General features: G+C 47.2%; 1 protein-coding gene across 1 annotated transcript in view; it reads right to left on the bottom strand.

Moving 5' to 3' along the window:
* The window catches only part of c18h18orf21 (chromosome 18 C18orf21 homolog), a 35,592-nt gene extending 14,910 nt beyond the window's left edge, over positions 1-20,682 (bottom strand). The window contains exons 1-3 of the mRNA XM_056298594.1: positions 20,358-20,682; positions 15,917-15,939; positions 5,713-5,933 (exon numbers count right to left, since the gene is read on the bottom strand). Of these exons, the coding sequence (XP_056154569.1) occupies positions 5,713-5,933; positions 15,917-15,939; positions 20,358-20,461 (348 nt within the window). The 5' untranslated portion in view covers positions 20,462-20,682. The remainder of the gene's footprint in view (positions 1-5,712; positions 5,934-15,916; positions 15,940-20,357) is intronic.
* Positions 20,683-24,513: the final 3,831 nt, after the last annotated feature.

Here is a 24,513-nt window from a genome sequence, read left to right on the forward strand (position 1 = left end):
TTGGGGGGAGGGGGGTCATTACTTCCCTTTGGGAGGATCAGTGTGTTGTTCTGGTGGTCTGCTGCACGCTAACTTTTCTGGTTTGTTTGCTATCCACAATAAAAACAGCAACTTGCCAACTACCACTTCATATCTTCCTTTTTTTTCCTCTCTCTCCCCAATTGTACCTGTCCAATCACCCCGCTCTCTGAGCCGTCCCAGTCGCTGCTCCACCACCTATGCCGATCCGGGGAGGGCTGCAGACTACCACATGCCTCCTCCGATACATGTGGAGTCGCCAGCCGCTTCTTTTCACCTGACAGTGAGGAGTTTCGCCAGGGGGACATAGCGCGTGGGAGGATCACGCTATTCCCCCCAGTTCCCCCTCCCCCCTGAACAGGCACCCTGACCGACCAAAGGAGGTGCTAGTGCAGCAACCAGGACACATATCCACATCCGGCTTCCCACCGACAGACACGGCCAATTGTGTCTGTAGGCACGCCCAGCCAAGTCGGAGGTAACATGGGGATTCGAACCGGCGTTCCCCATGTTGGTAGGCAACAGAATAGACCACTATGTTACCTGGATGCCCCACTTCATATCTTTCTAACCCTTGTCAATCAATTCAATGGCCAACAGTCATTCTGTTCTCATCTAGGCCTTTATTTCTTGTGAGTTTAAAGAAAACCATGATTGCAAAGCTCCTATTTCCAAACTTGTAGACAACTGACAGAGTCGCCCCTTGAAGTAATCCGAAGAACAAACTGTGGACTTTCTCTTCCAGCCAGCGACTCCACTGGGAAGAAAGAATGTAGCTCCGAGGAAGGGAAGCAAATGGAGAACGAGGGAGGAGAATGCTCTATCCCCTGTTCCGTCTAGGGCTTCTAGTTCCCTGCTAGGGCAAAAACCAACACATTTACATACCACGTGCCAAGTACCCCTCCAAAGGCAATGCACAAACAACACTGATTAAAAATTACCCCTACAAGGACTAAAGCTGTGAGGTACGTGTACATACACACAGCACATGCACATCAGCAACCATCTCCCCAGCAACACATTCATACAAGAGTGATGGAGGGGATTTACACCCCCGACACAAACACCGCCCATGTCCACTAACCACGTACTATGTAGTGGTCACGTGCCTCTGTCTAATGTTGTGTTGCACGTGTATACAAAAACAAGTGTAACATATGATACCTATGTTCTTAAAGAATAAATAAAAAAAACAAAAAACAAAAACACACACTGGGGATATGACACCCATTATGAACCGAATCTCCACACTGTGCACACGGTCCGAGCAGCATGCTAAACGCCTCGCTCTACAGAATGTGACGGGACTTTGTGAACGTGACCAGGCCTGAATACTTCAGATGACAATCGAAATCAGACACAGTCGTAAAAACTAATACCACTTGAGACTGGCCAGAGGCACCCATCACCCAACATCATGAGCTAAGAATTGCTGGGCTTTGGCACATGCAAGACATGCGTACACATGATTACAAACTCAAATGCACACACACGCATAAAATCCGTAACCCCCTAATCCACTAACACCTTTAACTCTACTGCTGACTCACCCCTCAACTAGCCCACTATGGAGGCCCAGCTCTATCTTTTAAGTGTCGGGGAGTGGATGCTAATCTCGTCATCTTGTGCCGAGGACCCCTCACGGTCACGAGCGTGGAGCCGGGGCGGGGCTGCCTCTGTTGTCGCTCTCATCTCCCCACTCAGCCGACCGGCACATTAAGGGTATCGCTTGGTTATCACCCCCACCGCCGTGCATGGGGGTCTGGAGTCTCATATATGCAGCTTGATTAGCCTCCCTCCCCTCCCCGGTGTATTGAGAGGCTAGTGACCTTGAAACCAGTGTGTGAAAATACCTCAGAGGACACGCTGAAGGTGTATTGGTTTACTCGAAAGTCATATGACGGGCAAAGTGTCGACATTCTCCATCTGGACCAAAACACTGTTGGCAAACGAGGGAGGGGAGCCATCCAAAATCACAGCTGGGTTTCGGTGAAGAATGAGGCCTTTCTTTGTATGACACACAGCATGCTTATGTTGGACCGCTGAGGACTTGTGGTGCACAAGTCACACACAGGTTAAGGTGAATTTATAGTTACCCTAACCTGTAGTTACCTCGAACTTTATATCAACTCAAAGTTCATAATAATAATAATAATAATTTAGTTATATTGCCCTTTTGGAGTAAATTGGAATAAAGGGCGTCTGGGTAGCGTAGTGATCTGTTCCGTTGCCTACCAACACAGGGATCGCTGGTTCGAATCCCTGTGTTACCTCCGGCTTGGTTGGGCATCCCTACAGACACAATTGGCTGTGTCTGCGGGTGGGAAGCCGGATGTGGGTATGTGTCCTGGTTGCTGCACTAGTGCCTCCTCTGATCGGTTGGGGCACCTGTTCAGGGGGAGGGGGAACTGGGGGGGGGGGCTAGTGTGATCCTCCCACACGCTACGTCCCCCCCGGCGAAACTCCTCACTGTCAGGTGAAAAGAAGTGGTTGGCGACTCCACATGTATCGGAGGAGGCATGTGGTAGTCTGCAGCCCTCCCCAGACCGGCAAAGGGGTTGGAGCAGCGACCGGGGTGACTCAGAAGAGTGGGGTAATGGGCCAATTGGGGAGAAAAAATCATATATCCATCCATTCATTATCCAAGCGGCCTATCCCAAATGGGGTTGCGGGATGCTGAAGTCTATCCCAGCAGTCCTTGGGCGGCAGGCGGGACAGGCCACCAGTCCATCACAGGAAATCACGGAACACTTTATTTGTCATTTCATTTCATGTACTTGCGTACATGAAAAGAAACGAAATATAATTTCCCCCAGCCCACAGCAGTGCAACACAAAGACAAAAACACATATCCAAAAACTACAAGGACACACATATCCAAACTAACACATATATATATAAAAAAAAACAAAAAAAAAAACAAAAACAAATCACTGTCCAAGGGAACAAACGCCAGCCAGGATGACTGTGGAAACTGTCGGTCTGCATGGCTAACAGTTAACTCAGGGCCGACACATTCCCACCTAGGGACAATTTAGTATGGTATTTAGTATAGTGTCTGCGTGGGTTTCCTCCAGCTGCTCCGGTTTCCTCCCACAGTCCTAGGACCAAGCCAAATCCAAAAAAAAAAAGAAGTCTGCAGCAGTGATGTAAACGTTGGAACAGACTTCGCAGTTAGATTTCTTCAGCCAGGCCGTTCCATAAACTGGAGGCGTTTACAGCAAAAGCTCAGCCGCCCTTTGTTTTTAACCTGGAGCTCGGAGTGGCGTGGAGCGATAGCGGGTTAAAAGATCAGAGATGTAGCTGGGGTCGACCCGAGGTGTGCTTTAAACGAGATAACAAAAACGAATCTAAAAATCTAGATTGGCAGCCAGTGAAGGGATGCGAGGATGGGAGTGATGTAATCGCTTTGTCTTGTACCTCTTAAAACTCTTAAAACTCTGGCAGCTGCAACTTTGCACAAGCAATCGACAGGAGAGAGACTTTTTACTGATCCTGGAGTACGGAGGGGTTCAGTAATCCAACCAACAAGAAATAAAAGCATGCATGACTTTCTCCAAATCAGCAAAGATATTCTACAGCCAGGCTGAAATGTTATCTTCCTGCGGGATTATGAATGCTCCCTGCCTGATACTTTTAAGCTTTTAAGACCCTGGATTTGACCTTAACCAGAGCACATGGAGGTGAAGACGGCAGAATGCACAACCACTGCTACATACTTAATGAAGAAGCTGCTTTCTGTCTTGGCTTCTCTGTCAGTCCTTTGCCATCACCTAGTCCCCCCCCCCCAGTCATCGCTTCTCCTGTTTCCCACTGCTGTCTCTCCATTCCCTTTTCCTCCCTTCTCTCTCTTTGCCCTCAGAGTCATGGATATATAGTGGCATGAGGTTCCAGTGAGCGCCACAAGGTGAATACCTGCATACTAAACCAACGCAGCCCGTTTTTAATGAGGCAACAGCACTTCTCACTAGAGTGGCTCTTTATGGGGCTGATGTCAACATTGCCAAAGGGGCTCACCATTGGTTCTTTCCTTTTACGGCTCTCTGATGCATGGGGGCAAAATAACCCCTTGCCACCACCCTCTCTGTGGGTAGTTTCCTCATCTAAATGGGCTTATCGCTGGAGCGGATGGAGACTGGCCAAAACAGCCCCTCCATTTTGTCCCTGTTTGATGACATCCATTATGTGAGAAGAGGAAAGGAACAGTATAGCAGAGTACAGGGCTGAGAGCTGGAGCAGGGTGAATGTGGCCAAAGCAGCGACCAGATTCTTACTCGTACATAGTTTAGCATAATTGGATCCCTGGGAAAAACGTGATGAAAAGTGGAGTGCCTTAATGAAACAAGGTCTTGTGAATATGATAAAGACTTCTTCAGTGTAAATATTAACAAGGGCTCGAGCTGCAGACGACACATCGTATGACAGTAGAAGGCCTCTAAAACGATCAAAATAAAGGGTAATTTAATCAAAAAACAATGATAATATGCAATACTGTGACAATTTATTGATCGCTATGGGAAAGATTTCCCTCAGCTCACGCATCTTTCACAATCAATATCTTTACAAGCAGTGAATATTTGAATTAAGGTGACAGTTCGAGTGAGGTGTCTACGTGTGTTTGCAATGATGCAATCTCTTCAACAATCCAAGTCCGCAGGATTCGTTGGGTAGTCGCATCAATAGAGTGGAAGTTATGTTGGGTGCCACCCCGCTTTCAACATTGTGTTAAAGACTTCTGGGAAAATGTCTCCATTTTATGTTTTTTCTCCTGTCCAAAAGCTTTAGGATATTAAGCGCTTTCATTTTACTGAGCATGACCATCGTTTCAGTCTTGATCCATAATTGTGGCTGTTTACTGCTGCTCGCCATATTGTCCTTTGTCTATCATTTACGGGTCAGATGCCAGTAGCGGGAATCCTGGTGGATTCCCATGCACAACCAGTTCTCCGAAAGAACTCCGATTAAGGTATATACAAAGTACAGTAAAGCAAATGATTGCCAATAAGTCCAGCACTGTTAACTGCAGTATGCTTGCGTCAATTTAGATCTTAATATAAGATAGTTCAATTAAGGCGTTAACATGGCAGCTGCAACAATCAAATTATTGCCTCAATCCAATCGAAATCAAAAATTTAATTTGCATGTAAACACACAGTGATGTCAAGGAACCGGTTCAGCTTTAGAGTCCACAGATATTTAGCAGGGTGGATGGTTGTCAACACGAGGAGCTACAGATCGAAGGGTGAGCTATCTAATCAGTCTGAATCTCGCTGTTATGATAGCTATTATCGAGATATCTATATTGGTCTCAATATGGCATGGCTGTGGATAGGATACAGATTGAGGCATGTGCAATTGTAGCTGGAATGCAAAAGCAGTATGTTGTAATATACTAAAGTGCTGTTGTATAGAACAGTCTTTTGTAGACTTATGTGCAGAGGAGTGAGATGGGGGTACGCTAACTCTGAAACAAAGGTACAGTCTTCCAGTCATGGCTGGACAGATGGAGAATCGGGCTATAATTGAAATGTAACAGGTTTTTCGTTTTACTGTTTCTGATTGCAGTTACTTTTTCCTATCTATGAGAGCCAATTTTACAGTTTTTTGGGGGGCAGCCAAGGCTAAACCAATGAGCTTCTAGTAGGGTGCACTACTAATCCAGGTCAGCATTGTGTTGGTGTGCTGTGCTCTCACCAATATCGAGGAAGATGCCATGAAACGCCGCAGTAGCTCTTTCTGCGTCAAGCTGAGCCATTTATGCCGGGCCACCAGCCGCAGGACGCTCTGAACCCGCCAAGATGGCCGTCGCTTGGGACGCAGCCGCACCCGGTGATTCCCAGGCTGAAACCACTGACTGCAGTGCTCGCAAACCGAAGTCTTCTCGAACAGGTTGGACGATCTGAGCATGGATTGTGCTGTTGAGAGAGAGAGAAGTGAGGCAAAAGGAATATTTAATATCCCCCGCCCTTTTTCTCCCCAGTTGTACCCATCCAATTACCCCAACTCTTCCAAGCCATCCCAGTCACTGCTCCACCCCCTCTGCCGATCCGGGGATGGCTGCGGACTACCACATGCCTCCTCCGATACATGTGGAGTCACCAGCCGCTTCTTTTCACCTGACAGTGAGCAGTTTTGCCAGGGGGACGTAGCACGTGGGAGGACCACGCTATTCCCCCCAGTTCCCCCTCCCCCCCGAGCAGGCGCCCCGACCAACCGGAGGAGGTGCTAGTGCAGCAACCAGGACACATACCAACATCCGGCTTCCCACCCGCAGACACAGCCAATTGTGTCTGTAGGGATGCCCGACCAAGCCGGAGGTAACACAGGGATTCAAACCGCCAAGCCCTGTGTTGGTAGGTAACGGAATAGACCGCTAAGCTACCCGGACGCCAGAATATCTAATATTTTTTAATTAATTACTATAATTATTGTTATTAACATTTGTGCAGTCTCGTGAAGTTGGCTTGGCGTGTTTCATTCCAGTGAAGAAATAGCTGGCTAATCAAACTGGTGTTTGTATGTCTGTGTGTGTGTGTGTGTGTGTGTGTGTGTGTGTGTGTGTGTGTGTGTGTGTGTGTGTGTGTGTGTATCAAAGAACAAGAAGAAAATCAGAACTCATTATTCTCATCACACCACCTTCATGCTGCCATAAACATCAGCATTTGCATATTATGCAAAAAGGCAAAGAAACAGCTGTTTTAACACAACAGCTGAGAGGAACCTAGGTTACCACAGGGATGTAATTTCAGAAGATGTATAGTAGTAGTACTGTGTTTTCCAAAAGCGCCAGCTGCCAGCCAAACACCCGACTACTCACTCAAGTCCAGCCAGAAACTGTAATATATTAATTTTGATTATAATAAAATAGTTTTGATTAACAAATTGCAATTTGCTATGCGTGTACATTTACAACCACTGGCATCTGCTTCAAAACAATGTGAGAAGGATGACAGACAAATGTGTCTGTCTGTCTGTATCAGTCCTGCCCCCACATGCTCTATATGAATGTGTGTGTGTGCAGGCTCAGCTCAGGGGTTGTGTCCTGCCCGACAGTATCTGTCTGCGGACTGCAACGCAGGGGCATAACGGACAAGACACGCCCCCACAGACCCACATCAGTACAAGAAACCCCTACTTGCCCATTAGGAGGTTAAGGTTAGGGCAAGTAATGGGAGTCCTGCTACAAGTTACTCTCCTACACATTCTGCCCCTGTCTTGCAGTCCGCAGACAGACTCCTCTCGTCTGACCATGTAGAGAGCGGAGAGGTGTGTTCAGTGTTTAGCAAATATTAGCAAAACAACTGATGACAAAACACATTAAGAACTGAATTGATTGTACAGACAGGGGACATCCTCATAGATGGGCACTTCAGAAAACACTGGCGGCAGCAGCTTGATGATTGCGTAGTAAGTCCACTGAAAGCACTGCATTTTCCATACACGCCACACATATGTTTATGGGCTTAATGAATGACCGTATGAATGAAGTATCTTTGTTTACATTGTGCTTTTTATAGCAGAGCCATCTCTCAGATGCAATGCAAACACACACTAAAACAGGCAATGTCAACATCACAGGCCTATGTCATATGAGGGAAAAGTAGGCTATGCTTCAGCCTCACACTATAATGTCACAGTTCAGGGCATCCGGGTGGCGTAGCAGTCTATTCCGTTGCCTACCAACATGGGGAACGCCGGTTCAAATCCCTGTGTTACCTCCAGCTTGGTCAGGCGTCCCTACGGACACAATTGGCCGTGTCTGCGGGTGGGAAGCCGGATGTGGGTTTGTGTCCTGGTCACTGCACTAGCGCCTCCTCTGGTCGGTCAGAGCACCTGTTCAGGGGGGAGGGGGAACTGGGGGGAATAGTGTGATCCTCCCACGTGCTATGTCCCCATGGTGAACCTCCTCACTGTCAGGTAAAAAGAAGCGGCTGGCAACTCCATATGTATATCAGAGGAGGCATGTGGTAGTCTGCAGCCCTCCCCGGATCAACAGAGGGGGTGTGGCAGCAACCAGACGGCTCGGAAGAGTGGGGTAATTGGCTGGATATACAAATGGGGAGAAACCCCCCCCCCCCGCATTTTTTTTTCTATTCACCAATTATGCAAACCAATGTCAGATGTCCTAAATCATGTTTTGAAAATAAAATGATCAAATGGCTCTTCCTTGATATATATGATCAAGTTTATGTTTTTCCACATCATACATTTTATCAGTGCTTTACATTTTTGGTTATGCTGTCACTGAGTAACTTTCTCCTGCTTTGTGTGTAATGAAGTGAAAGTTCATTTTTAAACCACACCTGCTTACTGCCCATAGGTGTGGCGTATTACAATATGCAACAGTTAAGATCAGTGTATATGACAGAATAGTGGCATTAGAATGCACCAAAGGCCACCAAATTTGGGCTTTTTGTGGTCAAAATTTCTAGCTGGCTACTTTTTTCCCACTGGCTGGCTACTCCATATCCCTGTGGAAGGACATCATCACTGGCAATATGAAACACAAACAAATACAGGTCAAAAATAGCACATACAACACAGATACAAATATGCACTTCCTCCTCGGGGTCAAATTACACAGTGCAGTCAGGCTAACAACCTTTAATATCACTCCAAAATCTCATGATGCTCGGGAGAAATGACTGTACCTCTCAGTGGACATTTTGGGAAGCATGAATACATTACTGGAACCGTTTATGCATCAGAGAGGATGATGTGTGTCATCTGGGATATTTTAAAGTCTTCCCATGGTTTTCTAATCAAATTGTCTAGTGTCTAGTGATTCTAGATAACATCCAATGGTCAGCACTCCCCTTGAATTGAACGTAATTGTACCCTTAAGGGCCATCCACACCAAGAACAATAAAGATACCTATAAATATATCATTTTAAAAATCCTGCTAACTCAAGTGGACGGCAGAGTCCACACCACAACCATAATGACAGAGACAGGGGCAAACGATATCATTGGGATCACTTTCACTGCGATGTGATGAACGATAGAAACACTGACAGCCAATCATAATCCATCTGAATTTACAGGGCGTCATGTTCAGCATGGAGGATGACACTGTGGAGAGACTCATCATTGAGGTGCAAAAAAAATATACCCTTATTTTACTGTTGTGCTCTTTGATGATCACCAGGGTACCATCAAACTGACGATGACATATACGACACTGAATAAAATTTGTCTACAAACGACGACAACTCTCGTAACATGAGTGTTTGATTCTCCTAACTCCCCCTCCCCCTTTTCTCCCCAATTGTATCGGGCCAATTACCCCACTCTTCTGAGCCATTCCAGTCGCTGCTCCACCCCCTCTGCCGATTCGGGGAGGGCTGCAGACTACCACAGTCATGCCTCCTCTGATACATGTTGAGTCGCCAGCCGCTTCTTTTCACCTGACAGTGAGTAATTTCGCCAGGGGGATGTAGTGCGTGGGAGGATCACGCTATTCCCCCCCAGACCCCCCCTCCCCCCTGAACAGGCACCCCAACTGACCAAAGGAGGCTTTAGTGCAGCGACCAGGACACACACCCGCATCCGGCTTCCCACCCACAGACATGGCCAATTGTGTCTGTAAGGACGCCCGACCAAGCTGGAGGTAATACGGGGATTCGATCCGGCGATCTCCGTGTTGGTAGGCAACGGAATAGACCACTATGCCACCTGGACGCCCACTCCTCTAATCTTTGAAAAATTTAATGAAGCCAGATGTTTCTGGGGGTTTTTTTTTTCCCGCTGTGTAACATACAGCAGTAACAGATTCAGAATCAGAATCATGTTTATTGGCCATGTAGGTTTTCACAAACATGGAATTTGACTCTGGTTTCATGGCTCTCAATGTACTTAACATAGACTAACAATACTACAACTCAACACAACAATCTCCAGATATATATATATACAAGGATTGACTGTATACAGGCGAAATAAGAGGGGATAAGGTGCAATGGTGCAGAGAAATGTATCAGAGATGCTGAAATAGATGTTAGCAGGTTACTTACATACATGCCTGAGGTAGATGGACATGACAGAGCATACCAGTATATGTACAATGTACAGTACAGTATAAACAAAATGGTTGGATTTATTGAGAGTGTCAAGTGTTCATCTGAATGACAGCCAGCAGAAAGAAAATGTTTTTATATCTGGTTGTTCGGGGGTACAGTGCTCTGTAGCGCCTGCCAGAGGGGAGGAGTTGGAACAGATTGTGGCCAGGGTGTGATGGGTCTGCAGTGATGTTGCCTGCCCGTTTCCCAAGTCTGGAGGTGTATAAGTCCTGAATGGAGGGCAGGCTGGCACCAATAATTTTCTCTGCAGACCTAACTGTCCGTTGTAGTCTATCCCTGTCCTGTTTGGCAGCCGAACCAAACTAGACAGTGATGGATGTGCAGAGGACAGACTGGATTATTGCAGTGTAGAACTGAATCAACAGTTCCTGAAGCAGGTTGAATTTCTTGAGCTGGCAGAGATAGTACATCCTCTGCTGGGCCTTTTTGATGGTTGTGTCTATATTGGATGCCCACCTTGGATCCTGGGAGATTGTGGAACCCAGAATTTTATAGGTTTTCACAGTAGACACTGTGCTGTTGAGTATGGTGAGGGAGGGCAGTGTTGGTAGGCTCCTCCTGAAGACCACTGTCATCTCCACTGTTTTGATTGTGTTCAGCTCCAGGTTGTTATGGCCACACCAGAGAGCCAGCTGATCAACCTCCTGTCCGTATGCAGACTCGTCACCATCTCGGATAAGGCCAATGATGGTGGTGTCATCTGCAAACTTCAGGAGTTTAACAGACGGGTCACCTGAGGTGCAGTCACTTGTGTAGATGGAGAAGAGTAGAGGGGAGCACACACAACCCTGGGGGGCGCAAGTGCTGATTGTCCAGGTGTTGGATGTTGATTTTCTCCAGCCTCACCAGCTGCCTCCTGCCTGTCAGGAAGTTTTTAATCCACTGGCAGATGGCGGCTGGAATAGTGAGCTGGGTGAGTTTAGAGTGGAGCATATCTGGGACGATGGTGTTGAACGCTGAGGTGAAGTCCACAAACAGGACCCTTGTATAGTATATCCCTGGGGGGTTGAGGTGTTGGAAGATGTACTGCAATACCATGTTGACTGCATCATCCACTGACCCGTTTGCTCAGTAGGCAAATTGCAGGGGGTCGAGCAGGGGGCCTGTGATTTCCTTCAGGTGGGCCAACACCAGTCTCTCAAAGAATTTCATGACCACAGACATTAGGGCAATAAGCCTGTAGTCATTTAATCACGTGACAGGGGTTTCTTGGGGACCGGGATGATAGTGGAGCTCTTGAAGCAGGAAGGGACTTCACACAGCTCCAGTGATCTGTTGAAGATCAGTGTGAAAATGGGGGCCAGCTGGTCAGCACAGATTTTAAGACAGGAGGGTGACATGCCATCCGGGCCTGGTGCCCTCCTGGTCTTCTGTCTCTGGAAGAGCTGGCGCACGTCCTCAATACAGATCCTGAATGCAGCTGGGGGTTCGGTGGGGAGGGGGGAGTGGCTGGCAGGGAGTGAAGTTGGTTGTGTATTGTGGCTGGAGAGGGGGAAGGGTGTGAAAGTTTCAAACCTGCAGTAAAACCCATTTCAGTTGTCAGCCAGTTGATGGTTCCCTGCAGTGTGGGGGGATGGTCTCCTGTAGTTGGTAATGTCTTTCAAACCGCTCCAGACTGATTGTTGGCAGAAAACCTATATTTCCACTTTTCAGAGTAGCACCTTTTTACCACTCTGATCTCCTTTGTGAGTGTATTTCTGGCCTTGTTATACCGGATCCTACCTCCACTCCTTTTGGCTTCCTCTTTGGCCTGATGAAGCTGCCCGAGTTTAGCTGAGAATCAGGGCTTATTAAAGCTACAAAAAGTTTTGGTGGGCACACACGTCCTCACAAAAGCTGATGTCACAGTGTCAGTAAGTTCGTCCAGGTCTGTAGATACAGCCTCTGAAACACTCCAGTCCATGCAGGCCTGGAGCTCCAGTTTTGACTCACTGGTGCATTTCCTCACAGTTTTAACCACAGGCCTTGCATATTTTAGTTTCTGCCTGTAGGTTGCGATAAGAAGAATCAGACAGTGATCAGAGAGTCCCAGTGCTGCACTGGGGACAGAGCGATAGGCGTCCTTTAATACTGTGTAGCAATGATCCAGTGTTTTTGTCTCGGGTGGGACATTTAACATGCGGTCTGTATTTTGGCAGCTGGTGGCTCAGGTTTGCTCTATTAAAACCCCTAAGGATAATGAGTAGGGAGTCTGGATATTTGCTCTTCATGTTTGTAATTTGATCAGCCAGGTGTTTTAATGCCTCTTTAAGAGAGGCCTGGGGTGGGATATAGACACCGACCTAAATAAATGATGAAAATTTCCATGGTGAATAGAATGGTTTATGGTCAATTAAAAAAGGTCTCTAGTGAGGGCTGCATGATTTCTTCAACACCGTGACGTCCGAACACCATCTTTCGTTTATGTAGAAGCACATGCCGCCACCCTGTTCCCCCCCGCCCCGATAGCTCCGTCCGCCTGGAGAACTTGGAACTGCAGCAGATGAAGTGCACTGTCCGTGATATGCTCATTAAGCCAGGTTTCAGTGAGGCATAGGGTGGCAGATCTGTAAAAGGCTGAGTTTTTTCCCCATTTAGGAGTAGCAGTTCCTCCATCTTGTTGGCCAGAGAGTGGACATTCGCCAGAGGGATTGACGGGAGGGCGGTTCTAAATCCCCACTGTTGCAGTTTAATGAGCACTCCAGCTAGCTTACCCCTTCAGCAACTTCACTGTAGTCCACAGAGGGCTGTACCGATCAAGACCTTGGGCAAGACTTTCATTAAAATTTTCAATTAAAGTTGGTAAAAAAAGTCTGTTCAGTTTGTCCAGTGGAAGTTGGAGACCTAAAATTTCTTCCCTGCCTACCAACACAGGGGATCATCAGTTAGAATCCATGTGTTACCTCCAGCTTGATCGGGTGTCCCTACAGACACAATTGACTGTGTCTACGGGTGGGAAGCCGGATGTGGGTATGTGTCCTGGTTGCTGCACTAGCACCTCCTCTGGTCAGTCAGGGCGCCTGTTTGGGGGGGAGGGGGAACTGGGGGGAATAGCGTGATCCTCCTATGCACTACGTCCCCTAGCAAAACTCCTCACCGTCAGGTGAAAAGAAGCGGCTGGTGACTCCACATGTATCGGAGGAGACGTGGTAGTCTGCAGCCTCCCCGGATCGGCAGAGGGGGTGGAGCAGCGACCGGGATGGCTCGGAAAAGTTGGGTAATTAGCCAGATACAATTGGGGGAAAAAAAGTTCTTCCCTGCTGTATATGATCAAAGTACAAGAGAGCGCAGAACCGAGGCTACTGTCCGCGGCGCCATCTTGATTTCCTGCTCCAATGCTTTACAGCCAGGCGGCCTACACGCCCAGACAGCCAGTAAATCCTCTGGGGCCCCCAGCTCAACTGCAGCCCCTGGCCCAGCCCAACACACCACCTCAAGCAGATGGACTGCCTCACCCAGCCGGCCTAAAACCCGGCATACGCTCCGCCGCGGCCAAGCCTGGCTTCTAACCCCATCCCTGCTGCCTCCTGGGCCTGCTCACATTACCTTCTTAAGCTGGTCACAACTTAAGATACATCGCAGTCATGTGATCAAGACACGGCGCGCACGGTGCAACTTCCTTCTCTGCGAAAATGTTTATACCTGTAAATTTAACTGCATGACACCACAATGCACCTCTTTGTGTGTTACTTTTTGTTTTAGTGCATTTCTTGGTTGCTCCTATTTTCTAGACAGTTAAACATTTAAACCATGCATAGGTATATGCTTTGTAAATGTTGAACCCTCCAAACAAGCCCTGACATCTTCTGAATGGTCTACTGGGAACTGATGATGAAGCCATGTTGGAGCTCCTTAAATCAGCTAGTGCTTCTACAAGCTTCAGTAAATGGGATTTGGTCCACCGTTTAAATATACGAAGTTCACAGTCTCCATGTGTTTTGCCCAGTTCTTCTACATTGATGCTTACAGAACAGGTCATCAACATCCATTTTATCCATGAATATCTGTTTTCCTAAGCTGCCAAAACAGCTGGAGCACGCAGTATGTGCTTGGCCTCACTGTTTACAGAATGTTATCACTCATCAGTGTGGATGCTCCCTTCGTTATCGTTACAGTTATCGTGATATCTTGATGCATGCTCAATAATCCAGGTAAGGAAATCAACGAAAGTTGAATCAGTTCATCTGGATACAACATTTATTGAGAGAGATATGTTTCATCACTCATTTAAGTGACCTCTTCCATCTCAACTGACTGCAGGTATCCCCACCCTTATAAACAATACAGTGGCATAACGACCAAAATCAACGATCAGTTTCATATGCAAATAGGCGTGACCATTAACGAGAATTGCAACGGCCACGTGTACTATTCACAGAGGATTTGGGAATGTTTGCAATCACAGCATTGTAAGATGGCGACAGATGTACTCTTGTACACCCCCCCCCCTCGGTTCAGAGATGGTCGTTCCCTTTTAACATAGATGGCCTCTTTGACTCCCCATTCAAACCAGCATTCCTCCCGATCAAGGGTCGTGCACATCCTCATCCCTGAAAAAGTGCCCACTGGCCTGTAGATGGATGTGGACTACAGAGTCCTGGCCTGACTCGTTAGCTCTTCTGTGTTGTGTCATCTCCAAACAGATGCTGACGAAGACGATGTCATCGTAACGCCGGTTAATGGTCCCAGGAGTTTGCATATAAAACTGATCGCTGGTTCGGTCATTATGCAGCTGTGCTGTTTATAAGGGTGGGCATACCTGCAGTCAGTTGAGACTGAAGTCACTTAGACGAGTGATGAAAATGTTTCTCCCAAAAAACATGGTGTCCAGATGAACCGAGTCAACTTTCTGTGAGTTATCGTGATAGTTAGCATTCGTGGTGTGGACGGCCCTTTAATCTGAAAGCAGATAATATATTTAATAAGCACCAGGAAGAATCTGCAAAATTTTAAACATTTTGTGTCAAAGATACAGTCCTCTATTGTGAAAATGAGAGGACACAATGAAGTACCCTGAATCAGAATGTGAACAGTCCTAATGCTATTTTAGGTACACCCAGTCTTTCTATAATTTGAAGGGAACTAAAAGCATCTTTACTGGTCAACACTTCTTTTGATGTGGTTTTGGCTGGCATGAATTCGTGTGTGTGTGTGTGTGTATGTGTGCGTGTGTGTGTGTGTGTGTGTGTGTGTGTGTGTGTGTGTGTGTGTGTGTGTGTGTGTGTGTGTGTGTTTTGGGGGGGATTTCCCCCCCTTTTTCTCCTCAACTGTATCCGGCCAATTACTCCACTCTTCCGAGCCATCCCGGTCGCTGCTCCACCCCCCCCGCCGATCTGGGGAAGGCTACAGACTACCACATGCCCCCTCTGATACATGTGGAGTCGCCAGCCGCTTCTTTTCACCTGACAGTGAGCAGTTTCACCAGAGGGAAGTAGCGTATGGGAGGATCACGCTATTCCCCCCAGTTTCCCCTCCTACCTGAACAGGTGCCCCGACCAACCAGAGGAGGCGCTAGTGCAGCAACCAGGACACATACCCACATCCGGCTTCCCACCCGCAGACACGGCCAATTGTGTCTGTAGGGACGCCCGACCAAGCTGGAGGTAATACGGGGATTCGAGCCAACGATCCCCATGTTGGTAGGCAACAGAATAGACCGCTACACTACCCGAACGCCCCCTGTATATGTGTGTGTTCGCACGAGATCCCACGAGTCCAGTGGGGGCAGTTGACTGCCTCGGTGTGTTTAGCTGAATATTTAGTGGGGTGTCTCAACCTTGTGCAATAAGTATGATAAAATGACTATTCTTCAGCAAAGTTTACATGTCTCTTGACTTACCATTGACCTTCTGAGGTTTTTGCCTGGGGAAAAAAGAGAGAAGACAACATGAGTTTGAAATTGCCCATGGTACAGCAGATTCATCTCACTTTAAAGTAGGCAACAAGGTACAGCATGAGCCTTGCTGATCACACAGAGAACCATAATAAACTGAATTAATGAGGAAAAGATGCAGTTTTAACCACCCAATTTACATAGCTGTATATTTTCATTCTTATCACTATCTTAGCAGACTCATTAAAAGCCTGTCTAAGAGCCAAATGGGAGCGAGAAAACCATTTCAAACTAGCTGTTTTTCCATTTTATTTCATTGGTTTGATAAATAAGTGATAAACAAAAGTGTGGGGGGTGAAAAAAACAGTAAAACATATCCCTTGCAGGCTGGAAACACCGTTCTGGAAAAACTCTGTCATATAAAGCTGTTCCCATTGTGTCCGGTGGAAAACATCCAACCGGAAAAGCAAATAGGTCTGTCCCAAACAATACAGGGCAGCCCTCCAAGCCATTTCAATAGCCTCATCTCCACACAGACCTGTCTTTGTGCCCACAGGATTGCGTCTGATTTCAGAACGTCAGCGACGGGCTATTCGGGCAAACACTTTATCTAAGCCACCACTAAGTCCCACTAAAATTAGCCACGGGCTACAGTCGGTGGTGGGAGTATTTGCTGCGAGGTGGCACGTGTGATGGGGAGAGAGACAAGAAGGGGTCGGGAGATTGTTGAGGGGACAGGAGGGCGGGTGGCGGGTTTTAATCCGGAGTTGACCTAACCAACAGCTGCTGATGACAGCTGTCTACACCCCCCCCCATCATATTTCAGCCAATCCCTGTGTGTCCCATGGTTCTGGGTGTGGTCGGATGGTGTTGTATGCAACTTGACAGTGCTAGACATTGCTGGATGGTGCCGGATGCACAACAGGGTAGAGAAGGATTTGTAATTTGCATCCCATCAATGAGTCATCACAGCCTGGGTCACAGTACAGTGATCTCCCCAATCTAGTAATCATAGGCTGGATTAAACTACCAAATTAGGGGGGAACCCTTTCACAAAAATACTGGAGACGGGAGGGATCTGAACTCACACAACATGCTGAATGACTACCTCTCTGCAGAGGACCAAGAGTCCTTCATGGGCCTCCGGCTATCCCTGAGCGACGTGTGTTATTAGTGGAGAAAAAAAAACAAACTTTTTTTCCCACTTATGTTGAAATCCTATAGAACTCAAATAGTCTCCGAACCAAGTTATGAGAGTTTTTGCTTCACCCCGGTTAATCAATCATTTTGCCAACTTGTGTCAAGGTTTTCGTGCCGATCATTACAAACCCCGGAGAGCAACCAAACTACAAAGACCTACTGCTTTTTCTTACTGCTTCTCTTCACTTTCCAGATCAAACAAACCCTCTGGAGCGACCGTTGTTGGAAACCACCAAACAGAAAACTGTAGACAGTACAAACGTAAAGACGCGAAGGCAGCGAAGCCCCTGGGCATTCTTGCCTGCAAACACTCCACTAACATCTCCCTCCCTCTGGTTCTCCCGATGAGCCAGTCCTCAGAGAACGTGTACGCTGGAAAGGCGTCATCTAATGCAGTGATCGTATTAGCATACTTGTCATGCATCTCCTTTTAAGTGCACTCCTAGCAGTGGAGGATGAACACTGAAGATACGGACCCTACATGCAGCCAGCTGAGGGAAGGAAGGTGCTATCGACACAGCCCTTGAAGTGGGATAGTGGGAAGAGGAGAAAGTGTGGGGAATAGTGGCAGAGAGAGAGAGAGTGAGAGAGAGTGAAATCCATACTGTGTACAATGAAACACAGAAAGAAATGATAGTCAAAGTAAAGTTCAGCCAATCAAAAACATAATTTTACTACTGCTATCAGTGTGCGATACCGATGTTATAGCAAGGATATATGGGGGAAAATTACTCCTTCCTCCTGTCTTTCCACCTGCCCGTCTACCCAAACACACACACACACACACACACACACACACACCCCTGTGTGTGTGTGTGTGTGTGTGTGTGGGTAGATGGGGGGTGGAAAGACAGGAGGAAGGAGTCACTGCACGCCATGTACTATGGGGCTTTACTCTCATCAGCAGGGCTTAAACCTCTGTCATATGCCACATAGCTCTCATAATGGACTTACAGGAAAAATAAAGGTTCACTCGTCTGGCAACATGAGTCACAACGAAGTGACATCATTTCATATACAAACACAAATGCACACATGAAACACAAATCTACACAAATATCAATCTGAAATAATACACAAGCGCACTCAACTCACATACACAAAGTTGATATTCACAAAGTGAAATTCACAAACACGTCAAGTTCACAAAAACAGACGCGCGCCCACCCTCCATCACCCTGGCAGGAGATTATAAGTGAATGGCAGAAGTCAGTAACACAACCCTCAACAAATATGCGCAGTAATACACGAGTAATGACACGCTACCTCGACACGAACACCGAGGAGACGCACTGGCGAAACTATAACCAGAGAAAGTGAGGACACGGGAAACTCCCCGAGGGACATGGAGACAGTTATGAACACACTGACTGTATACACACACACACAAACACAGCATGTCAGCGATCTGTTTGCATGTTTATATACAGAAGTTTCGCCTGAACTGACTTAAAGAAAAAAAAACCTGTCTTAATAATCCTAGCATACTGACAATGGGTTAAATACTTGGTAAAAATGTATGCACTGTAAAAGCCAACTCAGCAGTTAACCAGGTCATAAAGGTCATATTCTATTTGAAAAACCTTATTTTGTGGTACAATAGTTAAATGACCTATAAATGCCATGATTTAGCACATACTGACCAATGGATCATGAAGTCAACTTCCACATTTGCCTGCTGGAAGGCTGTTTTATTGTCATATGTAGTCGTGCATCCCCTATAATCACAGTTTACTACAGCCAAACAGTCTGGAGAACAGCTCTGTGTTCAAGTAGTGCTGGTCTGTAAAATAACCCCGACTAAGGTTTCACCATGAAAACCCGTTTTCATTTCCATCCATAACACTCCCCACACATTTCCTGACTAAGGTGAGAGTGAAAATAAACCATAGGATTTGGGAGATGTGGCTAGAACCCAAGTCAAACACAAGCTGCACACACACACACACACACACACACACACACACACACACACACACACACACATGCATGCTGCAACGTTACATATGCAAGACACATGTTAAGTGTATGCACTTTTGAACATGTAGTTTTATTTTACTATACGTTTCCGCCATAAATAAACGACATGTAAGTCCACATACTCTGTTTGCATTGATAAATGCTCGAATCAACGTGCACTTGCAAACACACACGCACAAACACGCACACAAAAGCGCTCAAGGTGATTTCTCCAGGGATTAAGCCACAATGGGCTCCCTCACTCCCGAGTATAATAATGGAATCACTGCTGTGTGAAATACACCTTCCGAACGAATTGAAAACTAATTCCTAATTATGGAAAAGCAGCAAAAACAAAGCCCTGAACTGTGAATAACAAGGCAGTGAAGAGTGAAGAAGTGACTCCATTAATTACCATTGTGTCACAAGAAGGGTTGATTCGACACACAGTTTTGCTGCGCAGTAGGGGCGACACCGTGTACAAGTTGTTTTCAACAGTAACGCAACACGCACACAAAAAAGAATAGAAATGAAGCCTGGAGCCTGTCTTGTTCCATAACAAGACGACAGCCTCTGCACACTATTTATCAATTACATAATAGCTCACGTGTACCAAGCGGACCTGCCCTTCCCACCTGCAGATGAGCAGCCACTGGACAACAAATGGCTCATCTTCAGCGAGCCCCCCCTCCCCTCCCCACCCCACCCCACCCCACCCAGCGTTATGTAAAGTTGCAGGCCTGCCTCGGTATGCTACAATTACACAAAGTGTCACCAGTGATTTATAATGATCTGGCAATGCAAGTTGCTTTTCTCACTAAGACAAAACAGCCACCTGGCATTCAACTCAATTGTTGCCTTGATGTAAAAAAATCAAGCAAACAATGGTGAAATTCATGCCACTGGGTTTGCCCGCGTTTAGGAGTTGCCATGACAACAACATGGCATTGGGCTGTCCTATAGATGTCTAACTTTAGAGATCAGAAATCTGTGGAAAAAAAAAAAGAAGTGTACTTAGTCGGTAAGTATACACGTCCTATAGACCCCTATAATTGTAATAATATGACAAAATAATAAAAATTTGAGAGAATTTAATTAGTTATCTGTGTATTATGATCCAAAGGAAGTTGTAACGGCATTGACCGAGGCGAGTTTCGGGTTTGAAACCACGTCACTGGTCACGCTCTTCCACCCAGTGTCTACACGCTGTTATTACAACAAACGACCTAAAGCTCGAACTCTTCAGTTCTGATAAAACAAGAATATCATCGTGTCAACGTTTTCTTACATTAAGAAGCGGGACAGCTCCGGACATCTTTGCTGGTACAGAATCGAGGCGTCTAATAAGAAATGAACGGATTTCTCCTCCGCGCTGACCGCCGTGGCTGCCATTCTGGAGCGGATCCGCGTTGTGATATGAGAGGAGGCTTGAAAGCCGTCGCCCTTGAGCAAATGTCTGTAAAAAAAAAACAACAACAACGTTGTAACACGCCACTAAACGCGAATATAAAACGCTCAGCCGAATATAAAACGCTACACAACGCAGGAGATGTGCGTGTCAATAAAGTTATCGAATGACATTAGCCGACGGCCTTCCCCAAATATTTGTCCGTTAACACGCTGTGTGCGTCGCGCTAATCTGACGTCTCTGGTGCATTGTGGGAAATCGTGGAAATCGGGCGCACATCATGAAACGACTGTAGTTCTTTTTTTATTTACGAGGTGATGCTGGTCTATTAATCAACGTATTCAAGAACAGAGAAGTATACGTTGAGTTTTACCACATCACAGTGATAGCAAGCGGGTCTTATATTTGATATTTGATAGCCCAGTGGCTTTTAAAACAGCCTTATTAGAAGTGAACAAAGGGGCCCTGAGGTATTAATTAAAGGGTCATGCCAACGTTGTGAGGCTCAAATCTGATCGGGTGTTCGGTTGGTTTAGGGGCTACGTGTGATATGAACAGTTAGCCTAATCTGCAGTAGATCCACGTATCTCCGGCTGTGTAACAGCCTAATAAACATCTGTAATGCGCGCCCAAGGTCACACCGTTCATCGACATCGTGTCATCCTCAGTGGACGATACAGAGGTGGCGAATGTGAGAAGGAAACGCGTCACGTCATAGCGTCCGGTTTGCTTTACTTTCAAAGTAAATTAAGCGTATCTAAATATCAGATTAGGATTCAGCAGTCAGATCTATAAACCCATAACTCCTCGTGGGCCGTGGAAATGACTGCTCGGGGTCCGGCAGCAGAGAGGGAGAGAGAGAGGGGGAGAGAGAGGGAGAGAGAGAGAGAGAGAGAGAGAGAGAGAGAGAGAGAGAGAGAGAGAGAGAGAGAGAGAGAGAGAGAGAGAGAGAGAGAGAGAGAGAGAGAGAGAGAGAGAGAGAGAGAGAGAGAGAGAGAGAAAGAAAGAGAGAGAGAGAGAGAGAGAGAGTAGAGTTGCTGCTGCTGCTGGGGAGAGATCGCTGTGAAATTGGATATTGTTAAAGCAGCGGGGAGGAAGTGAGTTGCGCATCCTTGGGACACAGTGGGGTGCGGATATCAAAAAGAGGCAACCTCGCCAGACGCAGACCTGGCGGCACTGAGACGTGAGAGGACGGAAAATAAGTTGGCGAAGGGCTTTTCTCGACACAAGTGGCTTTACCAGGAGGGAACTTGGCGATAGTGGATCGCCTGCATCCTCCGCACACCACTCACATTCGACGGATGCGCGATCCGAGCCGACCGAAGCAGCGGCAAACTGCTTTTTTACGCGCAGATTCCCTTCATACCGACCATGGCCACAAACAAGTGCCGGTAGGGTGATTGTTTTAAAATGTGTCATCATACGACATTTTCAGTACTTGTAACCCAATGGTGTTTAAAACTGCCACATTTTCACGGTAATTGTTTCTTTATTGGGCTCAGGCGACATTTGAAGTCAAATTGCCGCATGTGCTGACGCCATCCTTTGATTCATCAGTGGTGATTTTTTTTCTTTTTTTTCCTGTGTGCCGGCTTCTTTGCTCTCTGTGTGTATGTAGGCTGTGTATATGTGCACGGTGGTGGTGGTGGTGGTGGTGATGATGGTAGGAGATGGAGAGCCAATGTAGGCTATGTTGCATTAAATCGCAGGGGACGAATAGGCGGAACAGAAAGTGATGGAGTAAGCTGAAGTGTGAGGGACGGCTCCTCAATTGGTCCGTGAGTATATCTTCCACCACTTTATCAAAGGCTGTCAGGCTGCCTGGCGCTCCTCGGCGAGGCTGCAAATGACCAAGCGGAGCTGCTCCGCATACGTGTACAAGTCCACGGATAAACTCATTTTCTCCCACTGCCGATGCTAAATTGGGGGGGGGGGGTTGCGATTGCAAGTCCCTCTCCAAGAGGACGAGAGAGGGAGAGAGGGAGAGGGAGAGATTATTCTAGAGGTTAGTGGAAATATGCTCAAAGTGCGACTTCATCCCCATCCCGTCACCGCGGCTGTCCTACTCCTGGTGTTTAGGAACGAGGAAGTACCGAGGCTGCGATAGAGAGGTAAGTAATAGCCATTCAGCCTTTTTCTTGTTTTATTTTTAAACACCGATGAATGGTAACGAAATATTTATGGAGTCGGCACAAATGGGTGTAGTTGCCGCGATGAGCCAAAAACGCAGCCTTGGTCAATAAACACTTCAGATCACCTCTCCGTTGATCTTTGTAGGCCACTTTGAGTTTGTACTAATTTGCTGCAGGACCCTGAAACCTATATGGAGATCCTGACAGTCGGTTTGCTTTTCCTGGCTGTGGTGTTCAGGGAGCCTTGGGAATCTCTCCCCACTCAAAGAGAACACGAAGACTTTTGCAGCGGCCGCTTTTGCGTGTCGTGGGTTTCGAGTTACGCGCATGCAGGTTTTAGGTTTGGTTCCCCCAGTGGTCAGCGCTCCCAACATGGGCCAACGTTAGCGCTACCTAGCTGGGCTGCGGCGGGGATGGAACCTGTGGCTCCGGCAGCTCCTGCCAAGCTCCGCTCGCTGAGCTGAACAGGACCACACCTGTCTGCATTGCGCTCCGGAGAGAAAGGTTCGGTGCCAGTGGGATTAATTTGCCTCCCCCGCTGGAAGCCCTCCGGAGGGGAAAGACATCCCACAGTGTCCTGTCAGCAGCTGCAGGGGAAAGTCAAAGCCAGCAATGGCTGTTGAGCAAACTATCAGCCCTGAAACGCAACACCAACTCCAATACTGCTGAGAAAGCTCAGGAGAAACGGTGCAAAGCTGCGTGCCAGTGTGAGTGTGTGTGTGTGTGTGTGTGTGTGTGTGTGTGTGTGTGTGTGTGTGTGTGTGTGTGTGTGTGTGTGTGTGTGTGTGTTTCAAGCATGCCAGTTTATGTGTGTTTGCTTATAAAGTAGGTTGATGGTGTGTATGTGTGTGTGTGTGTGTGTAGTTGTGTGCAAACATGTGCCTTTGTGTGTGTGTGTGTGTGGGGGGGGTATCTTATCTATGGATATCACTCATCCTTGTGATGCCTTCTTGAGGCTCATGCAGCAATAACAACTTGAAGTTCCACTTCAATCATTTTCTCCTGCATACTGATGTGGATATATAAATAAATATATATACATATATTTCCAGAAGCCTTTTTTTCCCAGCTCTCTGGCTTCACCATGTCAGGGTTCTCAGAAAAGGGACCAGAGAGCATAGAATAAAAGGATACAAAAATCCAAGCAGCCAAGCAAAGTACAAGGGGTCCATCCGACTGAAGTGAAGTCCAAAAGACAGGCAAAGTCAAAACCCGATCAGGATCAAAACAGGCAGGCAAAGAACAGAGCGCTGGAAAGCTAAAGCACATTCACAAATGAAAGAAATGATGAATGAGCAGACTGGAATTCAAACCTATGACAGACCCTCCCTCTCCTCAAGGGACGTCTCCTGGCGTCCCACCAGGCTGGTCAGGACGGGGACTGATGGAACTCGGAAATTAGCTCCGGGTTCAGGATGTTGTGAGCGTGGACCCAAGAGCACCTATCAGGGCCATAGCCCTCCCAGTCCATAAGATACTGGAGCCCCCTTCCTCAACATCTTGACTTGAGTAGGCACTTGACTGTACATGCAGGCCCTCCATCAATGAGCCGGGCAGGAGGTGGGGGTCTGGAGGTGGATTGCAGAGGGATTTCTTTGACCGGTTTAATGCAGAAGACATGGAAGGTGGGGTGGATCCTTAAGGAATGTGGAGCGCGCAGGTGCAACGCTGCGGGGTGGACGGTTTTGGAGATGGGGAATGGGCCAACGAACCTTAGAGCCGTCTTTCAGGACTCTACCCATAAAGGTAGGTCCCTAGTGGAGAGCCAAACTCACTGACCGGGTGTGTACTGAGGTGTTGTGGCATGCCAATGGTTGACCACTCTTTGATACCTCTCAGAGGTCTGGAGAAGAGTGGAGCAGGCTCTGAGCCAGGTGTGGTGGCAGCATCTGAATGCCTAGATG

This window comes from Lampris incognitus, chromosome 18 (assembly GCF_029633865.1).
Source record: "Lampris incognitus isolate fLamInc1 chromosome 18, fLamInc1.hap2, whole genome shotgun sequence".
NCBI classification, from domain to species: domain Eukaryota; kingdom Metazoa; phylum Chordata; class Actinopteri; order Lampriformes; family Lampridae; genus Lampris; species Lampris incognitus.